This window comes from Varroa jacobsoni, unplaced genomic scaffold, assembly GCF_002532875.2.
Source record: "Varroa jacobsoni isolate VJ856 unplaced genomic scaffold, vjacob_1.0 scaffold_91, whole genome shotgun sequence".
Taxonomy (NCBI): Eukaryota; Metazoa; Arthropoda; class Arachnida; order Mesostigmata; family Varroidae; genus Varroa; species Varroa jacobsoni.
In genome coordinates, this window is record NW_019212993.1 from 77920 (window position 1) to 98788 (window position 20869).

General features: G+C 41.8%; 1 protein-coding gene across 2 annotated transcripts in view; it reads right to left on the reverse strand.

Moving 5' to 3' along the window:
* Nucleotides 1–20869, reverse strand: part of LOC111264183 (IDLSRF-like peptide) — a 58900-nt gene that overhangs the window by 24435 nt on the left and 13596 nt on the right. For both annotated transcript variants that reach the window (XM_022839881.2, XM_022839863.2), the window contains exon 2: nt 2193–2367. In XM_022839881.2, the coding sequence (XP_022695616.1) occupies nt 2193–2367 (175 nt within the window). The remainder of the gene's footprint in view (nt 1–2192; nt 2368–20869) is intronic.

Consider the following 20869-nt stretch of genomic DNA (forward strand, 5'->3'; position numbering starts at 1 on the left):
ATACCAAAAAGCTATCACGTGCTATAATGATATTATGTTCTACCGCGTGTAGGTACAATCTTGTGTGTGGCATAAGTTTATCATATTCCATGCGAACGCATGGATGCCCCTGAGGTGCGGGTGCATCCAATGGTACGGTATCAGCTGTTCCAATGCATTGACAGTCAGGTCATCCATTTATTCGTTGTCTGATTTCACATTGGTCGTGTTCTGCCTACAACTGCCCGAATCAACGGAACTAATAGATGGACTGATTCACACTTTTAGCCGATTGTGTCCTGGTAATAGCTCAAGCGGTGTTAGGCGGGGTCACATTGCTGAGCAGTAGTTTTCATTAGTCATGGAATTGTTATGAAATTCTTCGTCTTGACGCTCTCTGAGTATTTTTTTTGGTAAAAAAGAGGAGATCTCCTAGCAACCCATGTATCTAACTGATAGCGCGATGCACGTAGTGATGAATCTTCCTTACGTATTGCGGGGCGTGATCCTACGGACCTCCGTGCTCTTCAGGTTGAGCTAACGCGCGTAACCTGCGCGTACTTGATGAACCTTGAGCGCACCCGTCTCCATCAATTAGGCCAAGACGCGTCTGGATCATCGTTAATCATAGAATTGGTAGATATGCTGATAATCTGTCGATATGCTCACTATGGCATCTACTGATATATATGATCGATACTTTATAATTGGTTCGGCTACATCTACTCCGGCTACATCCGTTTGATAGGATTTATTCTGCAGGAATTAAGCGTAAGCCAAATAACTACTAAACGTTTAATCGTGCAAATGCTATTGGGGTATATAACAATATGGGCGGTGTAGATGAGGCTAAATCTGGGTACAACCTGCGCGTCAGCATCTTCGAATAACGCTACAGCTGTACGAATAGAAGCATCGGTATATATGCGTATCCGATTAAAGATGTAATTTGTTGTCTTCGCCTAGATCCGTCTAAATTAATATGAGGGTAGTAATGCGAACAGCTGCCCTTTAACCCCTGTCATCGATTTTCCCGATGAAACCGTTTCACAATTGGAAAGCACGACCAGAGGACCTCCCAGTCAAAATGCGAGTATCAGATTGAGCAACGAAGTTCCTTTCGGCTCGTTCTTCATTCTCCTACGTGGTCCTGCATTCAGCAAAGCTCTAGTTGCATTATCGCACCGTTGACGATTATCCATTTTGAAGGTGGAACAAGAAGAGCAGCTTTACAATCTATTACAGGAACTTCCGTAATTAACTGGGTCCTTTTAAGGCTCCTTGACTCTGTTACTACGTTCGAAAACACTGAACGATTTTTGTTGGACACGCTAAGAACGTTTAACATCAAACTACGTGGGTAAGTAAACAATGGGATAATAATGTATTAAGATTTCATGCTGTATTGCGTTTTACTGTTTAGGTTAGCATTTGTTGCGGTCGCCATTCCTATTCATTCAATTTGACAAACAGTGACATCAATCGATCGGAAACCGATCAGTGTCAAGGCAAAAGAGTATGCGTATATTAACGTAGATTTTTGCGTGATAAGCAAAGCGTTCCTAACCATTGAATCACGACCGTCGAGGCATTTATTAGGAAACGACAGGATCGTAAGAATTTTTCTGTTCGCTAGGATATCCCTGCGCGCTGGAACGCTAAACGTTATTTTTGACACGCTAACAGTATCGAAATAAGGTACCGGATGCGTGTACGAACTAGTACGTATTTAATCGTGACGTTTGCCTGCAACAAATCCGGTCATGGAAGCACAGAATCATCGGATCAATCTTTGCGAGTCGGCTCGTCTCGCTGAACCTGTGTTACATTGATGAATATTCGCTGGTGATCCCCAAATATACCGAAAAGCCAACGAACAATACCGCTCAGAATATATCGAAGGTGATACTTTTCTGACAACACAGATATAAGATCTAACATGTACTGAAACAGTAGACAATAACATATGAGTACGATTTTTAAATGGCGTGAACATGGGCCCCACGGTTGCCACACGAAGATGTCGGCCAAAGTACCAAAGCACTGAAGCCCAATTTGCGTCTGTTGTGGAGGGGGAAAAAGAGAAATTCTTTTCGGATAGAAATGAAGTGTCGATTTTTTTGTGACGCTGCCATAGGATAGGGTAAATGTCTATTTTTTGCTGTCATATCTGTTAAGTGTACAGCGACACCGTTGACATAACGCCTACTTACCTTCACGTTTAACGTTGCTACTAGCTGGCATATGGGATGGCAGAGGTCCACCTCCACGTTCCATCAACCTATCAAGGTTGACAAGGTACGCTCCGCCCACCAGTGGGATCATCATGACACCTATAGCTGCGCCCGCTATGGCAACAAGCGCAATCTTTCCGTTGACTCTATTCATCTGAAACGAAATGTTACTATTAGATTATTTTTCAGTGATCTTAGGACGAACAAACGTGTGTATGTTGCTGCGTTCATAAATTTGCTCGGTCTGTCTGAGAGTCGTTTATTATGGATGATTTCAGCCGATTTGGCTATAAACAGAGCTCTATAAACTATAAACTGGCTATAAGCTGTCCTACTTATAGTGATTAAAGAAGTTCACAGTATTGTGACTAGAAATGTACGCTGTGCACGTTCATGTGTTGGTGGCATTCGTGGGAGCCGAATTTAATTTCTTTAAAAATCGAGCTGCCTCGTTTGTTACGAACTAAGCAATAACTAGGCTGGCAAATCCAACAAAAAAAAAAAACGGAAGAGGCGACTTTGTTATGAAATTTAATAATCTGCTTTATTACCAATTGAAGACCTATTTGGATATCTACTATTTTTTTTGCAATTCATTTCGATCGCTTTCAGCAATTTTCTTAAGCAGCTACGAAGACCTCTCTAAGCTTCGAGTTTTACGTCCGGTATCGCCGGCAGGCATTCCATCAGACACACAAACGGCTGGCTAGTTGAGGAAGCCGTAATACTAGCAAAATGTTCACATTAAATCGACTGTATTTTGAAAAGTCTCAGCGTGCTTGATTAAATGAAGTCGAAACAAAGCTGACCCAAAACAATAACTCTGTTTTCTGGTATTGATTCTTCTAAAGGAGGCCCATTTCAGATTGGCTTCTTCTCTTAGGGTAGCTTAGTTTCCAGTGAAAGCGTCAGCTTTATCGGATGTACTAAATCAGCCCTCGGTTCATCGGAAGTTCTGCTCACGCCTCCACCGACCGCTTTCTGTCCGAGAACAGAGGCAGCTTCGTCCTTCGGCTGAGCTTCGTCAGTTATCGAACGGTATTGACACAAAATTACTTTACCAGTATGATGCGATTTAGCCACTTGACAACAGATAAGTCTGGCAGCAGGCAAAAGAACCAAGATGGAAAGTTTCATGACTGCTCGTTACCCCGTGTGAATATTGTACTTTTCCGCTCCTTTGATTTGCTGCCAGAGTCACCCAGGAATGAAATAAGCACCGAAACCTATTTAACCAACTGGAAATCTTCAGGACAAGTTGTTGCTTACACACATCTGATATGTGTGTGGACCCTTGTTATTAATGATTACACCACCATATATATATATATATATTAATTTTGCCTATCTTGTCTGTGGGCACGCTGATTAACGTCGCCCACACAGACTATCATAAGCCTTTGAAACGTTATATCCTTTCATTCAAACGAAAACTAACATACCGGTATTAATATGCCCACCACCTACTCAAAGCTACTATCGTAAGGAGGTAAATGGGTGTTATCTAAGTGCATGCTCATAACAGTGCACTCGAGTCGTATCGCACGTCATTTGTTATATAATCAGTATATCTATGCGAGCGTACGTACGCCTTCCCGGGCCTACGTTTGCCTCAAGCTCAATTATGAAGAGTTGCTTGACTGTACAGTAGCGGCCACAGCAGTCAATCGCATCGCTTATAGAAGCACCGATGGCCGGCGACGTGGTCGCCAAGGTATCTTCGACCTCTGGCCTATAAAGGCCCCCCTAGGGATTCGATTGACTCCATCGACCGAGCAATCGTCGGACGTTTCTGTTCCTACCCATGCCGCCCCCTTCCCTGTTCCTGCGTTCAATTTCCGCAGTCTCTCGCACACTCGAACTTCTCCTGGGGCGCACGCGTGGCCGGTGCTGCACCTTTCTGCGGGACACTGCATAGGAAAGACGTATTCATACTTAAAACATTGGAGTCGCTTGTCTACTTGCCATTTATTCATGGCTTCGATTATGAATCGACTCTTGCATTGTTAGCAGTGACATCAGTGGCAAGCTCTAACATACCGCACCGCCAGTCAGGCCACGAAAACTAGGCTACTAAAGCCACAAAACCCGCAGCGAGACCAAAATGGCTCTTCCCCTCGATTCCTCCGATGGGTCTCCCGTGGTGCGAACGTCGGACGGCTGCGGCGGGACAGATGAGGAAAAATTGGCGTTCATACCGGCCAGTTTCAAATAAGTCAAGAGCCATTCGCGTATTAAGGCGACGCCAAGATGGAGTGCAAGGCGGTCTGTAGACCGAGACAAATCGTCCGACTGAATGAATATGAGATAGCACAATATCACACGTCGACGATTATTAACACTCGTCTCTGTATATCTAGAACACGAATAGTTCCGATATCAACGGAACAGATGACGCTGCTCTGTAGAGCACCAAAAACTTCTAATAGAAAATGAATACAACCTCTCAACTACTATCGGATTGAGTGTACAAGCTTGAGTAGAGAATAACAGGCGATGCATAAGATAAAGCGAGATATTATTTCAGATGTTTTTTAAGTGTCCGAACACTGGCGAAAGTTTGGGCAGATCTGACCGTATCGATCGAGCCAGCTTAATTTCGAATACGAGAGCTGCTTCTAAATGAGCATATCTCCTAAACTACGTACCTTAACATATTCGACAAGCGTCAAATAACTAAAAGGATCAGTTCTGCTTTCCGTATAGGAAGTGCTTTTCTATTAAGAGGTTATTTCCCGTTGAGATAGATCAATTATCCCCTGCGATTTGCTAATACATCATATTGTATTTGGGAATGCAAGCCACATCGTTGCAGTAACCGCCTAACGACCTACGACTAACTGCTTCAGTGATCTACTTGGCCGCATAATGAATTATATGCGTGACAGCTTGCTCTCTTTCTCTTGAGCACCTTCCTGATACTCGAAAGACTCGTAAATGTCGTAAATATTTGAGCCTACACGTACCTACGCATGAAACTACTGTCTACGACCGTTCGGCTATACGTTATCTATTCATTTTCGAATATAATATTCTGTTAAATTACGGATAACTCTTTTGTCGTATGAGATGGTGATGATAGATGCTATACCCACGACTTCACGAGCCTCGTCATATAGTTCTCTTGGGCGTAGTATCATTCTGGGTTTGGACGTTGACTAGTAGTAGTTAATACCAGGCGATAAGAAGCGTTCAACATTCGAAGATACCTAAAAAAACGCATTAGATTATTATAAAGTGATCCATCAGTCCTGGATTAGCCAACATCAGGCCATCAGAGTTACGTGTGTATATATACACATGCGTACAACTCAGTGGAGCTTCTTTAGGTTAAGGCTTGTTTATTTCCTATTAGTTATAAACGAAGTGTACTGTGCAATAAACTAGCGCACATTATTGAGCTGTTACCATAATTGGGATCCTATCCACTGATCATACATTACAAGGAGAAGTTCAACCTGGATGTAAGGGGATCGTTTGAAAAATTCGTCCGAAATGGCTGATCTAGATGTAAGTAACTTGTCCTAATATCTTCAAAGGACTTTACTTAAATCTGGTGACATTGTTCAATAAGTGATATTTGGACTAAGGCTATGGCAGACAATTTCTGAAGTAGCCCAAACAGCTAAGTGGGTTATATCATAAATAAGAGAGCACTATATTGCAGTAATGTTTAGTGCGAGGGAAAGAGAATCTTGCCAAAATGACCTTTGCTCTGATATTTCAGATGAAATTATCTTAGCGAAATCGGATTTACCATATCAGAGTCAGCACTTGGCTACCATTAATTTTCGGTTTCTTGCCTGAGGCCGGAACTTGCACTGTGTATGCTTTCTGAACGTGTGTTTTGCGAAGTCGGAGATCATCGGTAGTCTACCTTTCAGTTTTTACTATATTTACTAATTAGAGAACACTTGTTCTTATCGATCCTGATCACGTTCAGTGCGGCGTATCATGCATTACTTTGTAGCATGTGTCCAAGTTATATCCAGATGCTCTATTATAAGTAACTATTTTAACGAATTACATCAGCTATTGCTTCACATTTGTTGGTCTTCTTCGGAGCGTTTAGTCTTGCTTTAGTATCACCTAGCGATCCATATTTGAAAACGACGTTGCATAGAAAAATCTTCTGCGGAGGCTGTCCTTCAAAGAAACTATGAGGCGAATAGTTATTTCGAAATAGTAATGCGGGGCCTGAAGTCGAAAGAGAACTTGGCTTATATACATATACACAAACATACGTCTATAAGAAGCAAGAAAGAAATATACATATATTTCTCTCTTGCGTCTTCAAGCAAATATATATATATATATATATATATATATATGTTTGGTTCAGTTTTATAAAATGAGATTTACGCGTGGCACTCGTAGTCCAATATGCATACGCGACAGCTGCTATGAAAAGAGATCGCTCATGCAAGACATTTCCTTTAGCTCTGGTTCTGGTCCCGGTAATATCCCGAACAAATTTTCGGTGGGATCAAACTTTTCTTATAAACGTCATAATCGATTTATCAATAGTATTAAAGCAACCTATGTTTCGATCATGCGACCCAACTGTTGAGGATTTTGTTGGGATTTTTTCACGCGTCGGCTCTGCTTCCCGCAACATATATACAGAACACTCTGGCGTATAAATTAGGACCCATCACATTAAAAAGCTGCTGGAATCCAGTTAAAACGTTATATATTTTAGCAAAGCAGACGTAATGACAGCCAGCTATTTAATTGTATTCTGAGAGTTGACATTGACGCTAGCTACGCAATAGTCTTGTTTCGCTTCCGTACACCCCCGTTGTTGGAGTGTAGAACGTCGGTGCTGTACACTACGCGCCCACTCACCTTGATCGCTGTCTGCTAATTGGGTGGTAAGTTGTTGGAAAAACGCGAAAGTTACATGAAAGCGTAATCTACCTTCAAGTCAGACTCGAGAAGCGAAATTCACTGGATAACTTGGACGTACCACACAGCACGAAACATGCTCTGGGATATTTTGATTGGCGCCCAGAACAACCACGGCTCTGTGAACGTCTGGGAGTATTTATGGGTACGACAGGTTCCTGTCACATTCACATTTCCCCGTTGTACCTGACGGGGTCTGGCAGTGGATTTCAATAAATAAACGTGTTTAATATGCATACGAAGTAGATTTGAAGCTCTACCACAAAGGGAGGAAAAGCAAAATATACATATTTTTGGTACACGTTCTTTGTCAGTATGATGAGCTCGACCTAACCGTTATGTTTGCAGCTACTCGCATTATACCGCGAGTGGACTTATACCTGGCCGCCTTTCGATTTCGCATTGATTTGGATATTGGCGAGCGCATAGTCATCAATTTTAGGAGGCAACTTGGTATGTCGTTAACTAGATTTTCCTGCCGTAATAAGTATATATTTGGGAACGTGACTAAGGGACCTAAATTAACGACAACTAAGCACTAGTCCTATTATCGACACAACAAGGAGCAAAGCTACCCTGCAGACCTAAGGAAACGGCTGAGAAGATATCGAAGACAATACTAAACGAAGCTCCTACAGCAATAAACGATTCGTGCTTTACGTTGCATCTCGTTATACCCCAATGACCAATGAAAACGGGCTGTTATGGTTTGTTTGGTCCATCGATCTTTGTCTAGACGAAAGGTAGGCGATGAATCAGAAGGCAAAGTACGTAGACACGGCTCGTATCACGCGTTCATGTTGCCAACGTAGTGTCCATCAAAGTTTTATACACTTGTAGGACACAGTTTCTTTCGAATATGAAAATTATTAGGTAAGGAGGGTACTTATGAAAGCGTGCCATCGGCGAGAAGCGAGCTGGCTAATATTTCAGCAAAAGACAAAAAAGAAATAACATGTACTATTGCTTCAAAGAGACGCATGGATTACAAATCAAGATAAAAAGAATATATTTAGCCTGGCGTTCGTGCACGCTATGCGTACATATACAAATACGCTCTCCATTAAACAGTGTTCATGTTAACAAGATCCACATTGACAGTCATATGGCCCAAGCATTAACGCCTGCAGCGTCTCTACTCTTAACTGGGATTGACGCTTAAGTCAGTGCTTGGACCTTATTCTAGTTCGGTTGAATCGTTTCCTTAAACTATCGGTAATAGCCGCCTTTTCCTCGTTTTTTTATGCAGCGAAGCCCAAGTATAATTGTTCCCCTATACATACGTGATTCAGTGTGCATTGCCAGAGGGCAATCAAATTCTAAGCGATCTTATCCAATTAGATATTGCGTCTGCTGCTATCGTATTATCTAGAATAGAGGACCACATCCTCTTCAAGATTGCCAGAAAAATTAGTTCGACTAAATAGCAGCGCAATTGATCCATATTTGATATTTTTGTAAAATATTCTAATCGTCCATCTATTTTAGTTTATTTGGTAGAAGTCAGAAGAAGAAGAAACAGCAAGGGTCCAACAGTCGAGCGGTCCTGGTTCTCTCTGTTCCTTGTTTTGATACTCGACCGCGGGTAACCCGCAATTGTTCAGCCCCTGTGTTACACAGTTGGCCCAAGTTATCGCGTGATGTTCCCCGACGTTGGCCAGGCTTTCAAACGGTAAGTAATGTCATGCAAATTTTGTTTTTCTTATATTCTGTGTTTGTTTCTACAGAGGCAGGCTGCGAACGAAGCTGGTGATACGACATGGTTATGGTGATGAAGAATCCCTGCTGCGTTTTGAAGACAACTGCACTGCGCCCATAAGCTTCCTGCGTTACCACATATGTTTAATACTTTTAAACAATAATTAGTACATACAACTTAAACGTAAGTTTCTTATTTGCAGAAAGCTTTGCAACTGCAATTGTACGATGAGCGCCTTATCTGGCAGGCTGGTTTGCGAAGAACCTGTAAACGGTTTTGGGTAGATAATTCTATGATTTTTATACGACCTGAAGGCGTAGGCGTCGTTCGAAAAATTACCTCTTTAAACAGATTGTCAAACTGCCTGTGGGCCACCGTTGCCATAGGTCGACTTTCTAGCATTGTTGTGATTGCTGCTTTATTTAATGTGCTTTTGCTCTTGATGCCCTCCTAGGAACGAGGACTCCGTCCTATGTTCTTCAAATGAAGAGTGAGTCCAAGTAACTATTTTCTAAATCCTGCATTGTTTGTATTTGTAGTTATATTTTTCTTATATTAGCTAATAATGAAGACCGGAACGTAATGTGCTTAGTTAATCTCGCGTGAATGACTGATCTCACTATTATTCAGCGATTAGGTAGAAATCGCATAAACAAATTTATGATGAACAAACATTGGTGCTTGGGGTCTCAGCCTTCACCAAAGGTAGCCACTGGGTCGAAAACATCTGTTCTTACTGAGCTATTTTTATACGTCTTTTAATAGTCCACGTTAGGTTAAAGGGTTGATTTACTTAGCTCAAAATTATCTCGTCCAAACTCACAGTCACCGATGGCATCCAAATTACGATCAAGCGGTATTTTTGAAACTACAAGTCGCCAAACCGGCTGGATGTCACCATCTCATGCCGCGCCCTCTACGTATTCATCAAGCATACAGATCTACCGGTTACTGTTATTGCTAGTCGAGCGGAACCTATTCCGGATTGAATGAGGAAATAAATGGTCGTGGCGGGACTTCGCGAAGGTTTCCGGAGTTTCTCGCCTTTCCCTTCTGGCCCTTCGGTCGTTTATCTCGCAGAATAAGGCGCACGAAAGGAACCAGGAAAGAAAGTAAAATATCATAGGAAACTGTGAGTAGATAACTTTGTGCTGACGTAAGCGTGACAAGTAAGTCGAACCGGTAGTTTATTTGTGTATCATCCAGAATAAGTACGATACCAAATGGGGACAGGAGTGCCTGTTATGATTAATCGCAATGGAAGCCCATGAATGTGTAGACAAAGCGTTAAATCAATATTTTTCGGTGAGTCGCTGATATTTGAAAATTGGATCTGTTCACGATTATATTGAATAAATAACGAGGGTGATGATAGAAGTGAACTATAAGTATAAATTGTAATCTTTTTTTTTGTTTATATTTCAGTAGCAAAAATGAAGTCCTTTAACACATCTTCATTTATATCGAAGTGCAACGAAAATAAAGACGATTCCGATACAGTTTTAATCACCGCGATCTTATCAAGTATCGTACAATCGTAAGCGGGTCCTGCGCGAATTGAGCTGGCAGGGAATGCTGTGAGGTGCGGTTAACAACCCTGATGGTTATGTACTGAGCCGTTTCCCGCGACAAGAACTTCACGATACCCGCGATAGTTCTGTGGTGGCTTGTCTGCGTGCTAGCCGTGATGATATATGCTGCATAGGATCGTTGACATTTGGCCGTAGGCATACTATATTTTAGGCCTATATTCGGTCGTCTGAAGCGATACTTAACAGCAATACCGGGCGTAAAACTCGAAACATTTATTTAAATATTATAATTAAAAGTACGGACGTTGATTTGAGGCTATCTTATTCGCTATATAGATAATTTTCTGCGTACAGATCATAAGCAAATTACCAGCCATTCAATCTAGTTGGCGCGAGGAATGAAGCGATTCTGTGCTCAGGTGACAGTTGGATTAGGACGACTAAGGTTTAATACGCGAGGCTTGGCCGTATGCTCTGTTAATGTTGGCCTTAGCAGCGTTGTTTTGTATTGTCTTGAACTGTGTGATTGATAAGTATCTACTAATGATGCAGCTCGAGCTAAAACAAAAATAGAATTCCCTTCCATTCTCATCGTTATTTGTTTCTAATGATGCGCGCATTGGCATCAGCTAATGGCAAATGGATCTTAAGAATACCCATTTAGATAAAGAGACTATTCATTCGATCATTTAGCGAGGCATCGACCGCCAAGATATTAGTCTGAAATACAAGAGAAACCTGTCTTCAAGCTTTCAAGCAGTAAATCATTATGGAATTAAAATGGCGTCCTTTTGTGCGCTTTGCGAATGCGGTCACCATTTTCGAGTGGCTATGGGCCATGTAGGGGCATAAGAGAAAGAGTAAGATCGTAATTACTTTCCAGAGAGAAACTGCAGGGTGCCTAACCTTACATTCGGAACTAAATCCTTAATTGGGCAGAATAATAATAATAATGATAATTTTTATGGGACAAAAAAACAATGGTATGAAAGGTAAATCTTCCTCATTTCCACCGTCCTATTTCATTTGCACTTTGTTCCAGAACTTCAGCTCCACTTTTCCTTTACTATACGCTTCCTCGTTGTCACTCCTCACAGAACAATACCCTTGATTTCAGCTCGCGTTTTGAGTTCTTCATTAAGTTACGCGTATATTACCCACGATCACTCTTAAATTAGACACGGCACTTTTAAGTGAAGATAGATACCGTTGAAGGATTATCCTCACAGTCTCACAGCCACCCACATACGTAGAATAGGTAGCCATATATATTTACATTTAGGACAATAACAACATCGTCGATGACATGAGAGAACGCTGGAGTGGATAGGGCCTAAACCAGTGTGTTTAGCGTACATAAATGACATAAAATGCGAACGTACAAAAGTGATTAAATGATGAACCCACTGCGTAGGGTAACAGATAAAATCAGTGGGTAGGTTATATCATATCAGACAGGATCTATCCGGCGTGCAGAAGTTACTTGAGTTTGTTGCCATTTTCCCGCTCTATTTTAAATAGAGGAAATGTTACGCTCGCATGATATGGCGAAAGATTCCTATTCAACTAAATGCAATGTAACAATCTTATATATTGAAATTCCCAATCAATCCCCAAGCAATCGCGCAGTAAAACGTCGATTGCGGACAAATTTGAACCCACTAATGTAATGCTATCTACCACTGTGTATGTTAAAACTCTGTTTTTCGCTAAAAATTTTTTTACTCATGCTAACAAGCTAGTGTTACGTAAACCTATAGCATTTACATTAAAGCTAGAATACGAGAATACATAATCAAACTACCGCTTTAGCACAGATAGCATAATCTCAGACCCACTGAGTCGCTGAATCAGCCAAACACGTTCGTTTCATATCTCGAGCACAAAAAGTTTAGTTTGGTAAGTTAATTAAAGAGTCAGAATTCGACTCGGCTGTATACTAATATATGTTCCCTAGAAATAACATACCGTTTCCACAATTGTTCGCAATTCAAACTTTCTAAACTTGAATGGTCCGCCACGTAAAATTCTATTATCCTATTATTTTCTCGATACCAATCTAAATAAAAAAAAAAAAACTGGAAGAGCACCTATTAATTAACCCACACATTTATTCGTGGGTTCCTTTGGCCTCCGTAGCGTAGTGCGGCAAATCGGGAACTTCGTATATCGAAGTTCGCTGGGCGCAGTTTTTTTTTGAAGCAGACAGCAACCTGCGGTGGGCCGCCGATAGCAGGTTCTGCATTTAAACGATAGCTTAGCAACTTTCAACCCTAACGCCTTGCCTTTATTAAGCGGACGTTTCTGTTATAAAAGGCTGTGTAAACAAACCTCCGATATACCCCCGATGTCTGCAGAGCCACATTGTCGACACTTTGCTCTTGTCCTAATCTAGTAGTTGCTGCTGTCGCCAACGTCTTTAGATGCTATTGAGCCTTGTAAGCGTCAGTGTGTTTGGTGTGGCTCTGAGACGCGGCTCTAGGAGCTTGAAAAATGTTCGAGTAGCAATACAGATGAGCAGAAAATTCTGTTTATTGGTTCTTCTGTTCGTTTGCAAATCGTTCCTCGGTTGACGTTTGTTCTGTGTGTATTTGTGCGCATTGCTGTTGCGATAACATAGAACATCAAATCCTTCAAATATATTTTACGCCCAAAATATTATTGAAACCGCGAGAAAATATTTGAAAAATACTCCTTCTAACCAAATTTGTCAGCTTACATTTGTCTACATGTGGTATTTTTGTTCTCTATATGCAATGCTTTTAGTGTTAACGATTCTCTCAAATATGTATACCTTAAGCTTCGATTAATTGCCTAAGCAACACGTCTTTATTCTAGTATTTATCTCTATGTACTTTGCATGTCATAATCTACGTCCGTACTCCCTTTATGATTGCCTGTTCTAGATAGTTTAGCGGCCTATCGTAAATCTATGTCAATGTTAGGTAACCTCACTTTCCTCGCTATCACAACCATTTGCAGATTATGCGCTTCAGCGAGACTAAGGGGGCACAAAAATGCGGAGACATAAGGCGAAAGCGAAAGTCACCAGCAAAAGAATAAGCCCTTTCTCATTATCATTAACATGAAGCTGTGTGCATCGCACAGAAATAGGCCTATAGCATCATAGGAGCTATGACCTTAACTCTAAGTGCGATGCTAGCATAGGTTATTGTTATTAATGTAGGTTCATGTGGTATTCGAGGCTATGCCTTTTTTTACCAGAGGGAATTAAAGGGTACGTTAAAGGTGAGATAGAGCAATTCGTTGCTCTGCAGAGAGAGCCGAACGACTTCCCACAGCCAATGACTCGTTTCTCTGATATAGGACAGTGTTTTCCCGCCCTGGTAGATCGCCTTTTGCAGCGGCGGTAAAAAGTGAAAAGGCACATTGAGTCACCTCTGGAATTGTACGATCAACGTACGGATGAGATCCGGTGTAGTGAAGTTGTCTAAATAATGTTCGGAAGCTACCGAACGGGGAACGCTCAGAGGTCATGGCTTTCTAGTTGTCTTGATTCTTCATTCCTGATACGTTTGGTCGGGCGGTTATAATGGAGCAGTCCCTCGACGAGAGAAACTTGCCCCGATTCGACCCACGCCTGGCTGATTAATGTGTGGCGATTTGCGTACAGTGCATTATGCCGTGGCTATGTATCTGTTCATTGCTAATTTGAACACGGATGACTTCATAGAAAATGAGTTCGAACGAACGATTCGCTAGGTGAAAAGTAGAAAAGGCTACAAACGAACAGAAGCGAAAGGCAGCCAATAATTTCCTGAGTTGAGTCCGTCCCATTAAAAAGGCTTCGACCATGAATCATTGCAATCTCTGTTTCGATTCAACGCGACGATATGGTCGATAGTCAGGACGCTGGAAGCGGTAATACTGCTAGCAATATTGTCGTCTTCTTTCTATAGAACGTGCGTCGTTGATCCGTACTCGTAGGCGATAAGTAATTATATTTAAAAAAAAAAAAGCCATCGCATTAATTTTTTCATTCTAGGAAAGCTGATCACTGATCAAAGTAGCTAATTAAATCGAACAGCCTGGTGGGACGCCTGTATATCTATAGGTCTATAACAAGCCTCGTCACCGTCAGACCAACTGGCTAATGCATTAAATAAAAAAAAAAGCTGGTCGAATTTGCCATAGGAAAAAATAGAGGAAGCCTAATAGTAACGAAACAATTTTATCAATGGTTGTGATTTTTGTTACCGTATCAGTCAAGCACATACATAACCTGCGAGAAAACTTCCCGAGTAGCGCTCATGTAGCTAAAGAAATCTATTCTAAAGCTGCCTAGATCAGTTCATTCATCACATTCAAGATCAGTTACGCTGAGCTCAGCTAGTGCTGACCCAACGAACTAGTTAAGCACGTTAAGTTGTTCCTAGTAAACTTTCTATTATAACTTGACGATTTCAAAGATAGTGAACTGTAGTGTACACCCGTTCCATATTTCGCATCCTTCACTTTCGTTTATATGTCGAGACCGACTGTGATTGCTATGAACGGTATGCTTCCAGCGTATTTCTGAACTTCGCACAGAATTGATCTTGGAGAAGTCTACTGGTAGATAGCACCCATAAATTTTAAGGTGAGGTATCACGCAATAGGTAACGCCATCAATTTGCGTAGTATCCTTCGTATGTACATACGTAACATGGGTCAATATAGCAAAACATTTTTATAGAATAGTCAAACCTCCCCTTAGAATAATACTTCTACAATAGGAACTATCGAATTTCAACATGGTATTGCCACTTAATATTACTGTTTTTTTTTCATTATTACTTGACTTATTTACATTTGACGTACATGTCTATTCGGCGCATTACATTGGGAGATTTAAAACATTAAATATCGTTAGATATCTTCTTTAAATGCCATACCCCTTTTCTGCCACCATTAATTTTCATCGGACAGACAGGCATGCTGATTTTGTTTAATCATCGGCCTCCGACAAGAGCTCAGTGGTTAAACATGGCTTCATGAGCAGGAGTTCTAAACAAAATTTAATCACACTGTTAAGTAGAAGCATTGTTGCAGGACGTCAAGGCTATAGATCGACAGGGTTCAACAGAACGTCACAGGAATGGCAACGTGTCAAGCGTGTACCCACCCAAGCTAGTTAGGCCTTGAGCGAAGCAATGCTTCCCGCAAAATGCTTTGGCGAAATTTGCATAGGGCTACCGGCCCTATACAAATTTATCTGGCAACGACCTTGTGGTACGTGCCTGTCCTACTGGACGCTAACATCCGTCACCGGACCAATTTCCGGAAACGGAAATACTACCTCAGAAGAGACGCTAGCGCTTGGCAAACAATATCGTTGGATTAAACGTAAACAGGCGTAATAAATAATTAAATTTAAACTGTTAATCGTTTGCATAGTGAATGTATATCTATTAATTATATTCAAATACGGCGTTCCGCATTCGTCTATCCTATCTTTTTAGCATCGTGTAAGCAAAGTATGGGATTTGGACTTTGTTTCTGAATATCTTATCTATTTGTATGTTTTCCCCTTGACATCGGCGCAGATGGCCCCGGGCAATCTGTGCACATCAATCACCTGAGAGCTAGGGCGTCTGTTTTTGCGTCGACGGATCCTCAAGTCCATCATGTCACCACGCCGAGACATTGCTGCACTTAGATTGAAGCAGAGCACTATATTTGACTTGCGCTCCCACAAGAGCCGTAAGTACAGACAGTGAAACTCCATACATAGACGTTACTCATATATATATACACATATGATTATCGAAACCTATCCACGTGCGTCATGCGTGTTATAAACAAATTAACGTTTGCTTTGACGCTGGTTTGTCAGTTAACAGCGAGAAGGAACACTGATACGACGTCGGCATACATAGCACAGGTGAAAAATTAAGTTTTGAAATTTTGCTTGAAGAGATGGTCGACCGAGAAGTCGCCCGATGCTTCGTGATAACTTAGTATGTGCTAGCTCCAGCTGTTCGAAAAGAAGAGGAGTTCCGACATCCCGACATTACAAACCAATCTTGAACGCGTTAATTCGGTTAGGTTTCACACAATAAAACTGTGCGTAGTATATGCGGCCTATTGTTGTACAACTGTGATAACCACCTAGAATACTAGACCTCGTTTTATCAGAATTAAGTTACCTGACAACAGAGCCCGATATAGCTTGTGCCCCTGCTTTCTGGATACGTATTGATTTAGACAAGTTGTCACTCGAGATTGACAAGAAATGATTTTCAAATCTAGATTTCGCCCCAGCCTGGGTAATTTTTTAGTGCAGCCTGTTGTTTTGTCTTCCGCTAACTTTCAGTTCTCATATATTTACCTAATAAAGACAGTGGTACACCGCAGTGGTCTGACCTAAGGAACCATGTATGGTTTCAATGCATATATCTGTTTGTATAAAAAGTATACGTTTTCCTCCAAGTAACAATCGATCAAAAGTGACACGCTGTCCAGACACAACATTGATACAATAATTCTATAACTGTTCATCGTCTGATGAAGGTAACGGTCTTCGTTGTCACTTTCATGACTTGTTCCTTTTTATCGCAAGACAGAAGGGAGGAAAACGATACTTATGGATAGACTGGAAACCACCTGTTGAGAATGGGCAGACTGTGGAACTAATCGAGGTCGGAAAGACAGCTAAATCGCTTTGCTAACGAAACATAAAGCAGAGTATGTCTATTAATATAGTGCAACCCACAATGTGATCAAATGAAGACCGTGAAACGGCAACGTTATGAAGACATTGTTAGATGATGCATCGTATTGGATCTAGGAGAAAAGACATAATTGTAACGCGGTTTCATTATGAGAAAGGTGCGAAGACCTATGCGAATCTGAAGCTTCAGTAACGAACATACGCTAAGCTGCAGCGGCGTAGAGCCCGACCCGTCCCGGGAACTAAGGAACAATCAATGTAAACAGGCGTAGTATAAACGTGAAGTTGGGGATCACCTTTTTTTTTTGCTATATTTGTTATGTATTAAAACCACATCGATAAAACTGCGTCTGTGGGGTATTTCCGCTGCTCCAGAGGGGGTAATTCACTTGTGGATCGAGCATATTTCCGGGGCCGTATTGGGCCGGCGGCCGGCCGGCCGGCCGGCCGCTTGCTTTATAGGAGGCCTACAAATGACCTTTCGAATTCGTTCAATACATACCCACCGTTAGGAAACTCTACACCTGTATGTATAGTGATTCATAGAAATAATGGTCGTCCGCATTCTGCGGCAGCATCCTTGCATGGTGTGTACCAATAAAATAGGGCAGAATTTCTTTTCCTCTAAGTTCAGATCATTGCTTGCTAGTTATAGATGTTATCGCATCGATATAGATTTGTATGACCACCTACCGCAGTGGCATTAGTTATGATTTTATTTCAATATGCTACAACGAATGCCAGGAAGGGATGATAACGGATGACGGCATCCTGCTGAAGAACGAACTTCAATCATTTTTATCGTCGCCAATAAACGCCCCGTTATTTCAGCAAGTTTTAGCCACAGTTCTCAGAATCGGATCATTTGATGAGCTTTTATAGAACGTTTCCGGTTTTGCTTCGAGATGGTACCCCGACTTCTCAGGCCGCGTACGAATCAGTTGGCATAGTGTGATGGACTCTAGTTTTCACTATATGAATAGCTCAATAAGGCCGTACAACGAGCGAAACAGAAGAACTTATATGCTATAGACGAAATCGACTCGTAAGCCGTTGTCATCAGCTTAGTTTCCGAAATTATCTAAGAAACCTGACTTCGTAACTGGTTTGCAATTGCCAACCGTTTGTCCAATGAAGTGTCTCTAGTTGCGTAAAACACCACTCGTTATCCGCACCTCGTCGAACTTTCAGGTAGCATAAACATACATCGCCTATAAAGGTACATAACTTCAGTAGTTCCAACGGGCAAATAGGTCCATTTGGTACCAAAGTCCTTGGACAGCCGGGTGTAATGACTCGTCTGCCAGTGTCATTGTGCCGAGGGGAACTTGGTGAAATTCAGGTCGACATAAATGTTTTTCATCGGTGATATTTTACGCCCACGAATGATGATTACATATTTGCGTTGTATTGTTAAGGATGGTTACGTATTTGGGTACGGATCGAACTGTGCATCCAAGACGTAAGCAAAAAAAAACCACACGCGAATATTTCTCTTTGGTCTCTAAACATAGTTTTGTGAGCCTGTTTTGATAGATAGGTCCTTTGACTACGAACATAATTTTCCGTTGCACAATTATAGACAGGCGTTTGACAGCTGAAGCACAATTTTTTCGGGTAGAACTTATAGGGTAGAAATCAGCTCTACAACTTCTAGTTTTGTGTTTAGTGTGAAGTTGACAAGACTCTCAACGTTAATCCAAGTCAGTTACCCTAGGCATTATCAGCTTTAGGATGAATCTTGTGTTATAATAATAATAGGACAAGGATATTCCGGACGAAGTAGTGTAACATTCGAATATTACATTTTGTCGAGTCCTAAAATGCAACTAATGCACATAAATAAACTCACTCATGTACATCATGAAATTCTAAAATTTATCTTTCAAATCATTTATTGTGTGTGTGTTTTAATCCACCCGCACGTAAATCTTTATCGGAAAGTACAACTGTTATTGAAACACTGAAGATGACGTACTCTTTCGTTTGTAGCGTACATTGTTGCCCTTAACAAGATATAAGTAACTTTTCCAAAGACCTATTGTAAAGGCCTTTATATTTTGTATGGACACGGTAAAGCAAACTGCTCAGGCCTTTTTATCGCTTACTAGTTATACTGAATTAGCTTATCAGCTTACATTGTAATTAGTAACTTGAACACAATGTGAGAACAATAGATCTCTCATTATTAATTAACGTCACTCGTTAGACAAACAACCGTGAGGAAAACCGTGAATGCCTTACCAACTAGTGCGGTACAAACTCAAAACTCGTATGCCTTTATGTCGACCACTGCAGGAATGATACAATATTACTTTCAGAACTGCGCGTACCTGGTGCTACTTGCAGCGGCTTTAATTCTGTCTATATAGTGCTTACGTCGCTATGGTCTACTTACGTAGATTTGATAAGGTTCGTCCACTCTTCAAGTCTTCAGTGCGGTTCATGCAGGCCTGGTATTATGACTGCCTAAATTCTCTCCGTAACCGAGTCGGTGTGCTGTATTAGGGACGATGGGACCCCTGAGGTCATCAGGGTCACTCCCGCTGCGACTGTCCATGATCTCTTTCACTTTCTGGCACTACCGGCGACCGTAGCTCCCCAAAAGTGTTCCAAGCTTAGGTGAGTTCGCTACACACCATGAATAGAGGTCTACTGGAATACGTCTAGTGAACAGAAGGCTTTGCGGCTAATACCGATGTTCGGAGAGCCGGAAACGATTGTTGCTTTATGTCAAAGTCACTCACGATGAGCTCGGACCGTAAAGTAGTTGATAAAGCAAACAAAAACAGAGATAACAAATGTGACGTTGATAGTACTCGTGAGCCTGCGAGCCCTAATTCGAACAACTACTTCTTCTTTGCAACACATGGCAATTAAATTAATAGCGGAAGATAGACGGAACATCGCTAAAAACAAAGCTCATACTTTATATGCAGTACATTATAATTTTCGGTAAAGCAAAAAGTGTTAACGAATCAACTTCTTTCATCAGCTCAGTTAGACGTATGTGTGGCCGCGCTGGGTAAGTTGACAGCAAAATCAGCGCTCGCTATTTCATCGTGTGGTGCAAGTCACACATTGCAACTACACGTAACTTAACGTGATATAGGTGCAGAGAACAAGGTAATCTTAAATAATTACGTCGGTAACCTTGCTGGCGCGTTCTGTCTAATCTAGCAGTAGTATGATCAACTGCCCCCGGTGCGTCTAACTTTTATCTGCCCTGCATTATTATACCCTGCAATTCACTGGAGGAAGCCATCGAGTCGACGAGCAATGGAAGTAACAGCCATCGTCTCGCAGAACGTGGGACGCAATCGCCAGTCATAGGCCAATGGTGCTTTGAAGATGGGTTTTTCCAACCGTCGACGCCGTTTGTGTGTATACAGGCGAAAATCGACATCGAAACACCGGAACGACGCATCAACGCATCAAGAACTCGGCCTGCAGTTGTGCCCCCTTGCTGTCTGTTGCTTTGTCTCAGGCGAAACGCAGGACGATTTGGCGACGACAGGTTATCGCCCCACGCCCCTGCCAATTCCTGCTGTCTGACTAGAACCTGTCCGAAGGAAAACTGACGCACTGCCTGCTGCTGCTGCCACTTCTGTTGCCGGCATTCAGCCAGCTGGAAAGTCATTCAGTCAGCTTGAATCGCAGATTCGGGCAGCACAGGCCAGTGAGAAAAGCGGCCGCGGCCAAAGACCGTTGGAGCGATAGATCGATCGATCATACGGCCAAAGGCCAAAAAGGCAGGTTCGAATTGAAGATGTCCTTCTGCTCGTTTCTTCGCACGCCTATGTGTAGCTCTCTGTACATATTGCCTAGCGGGGTTCCTTTACCG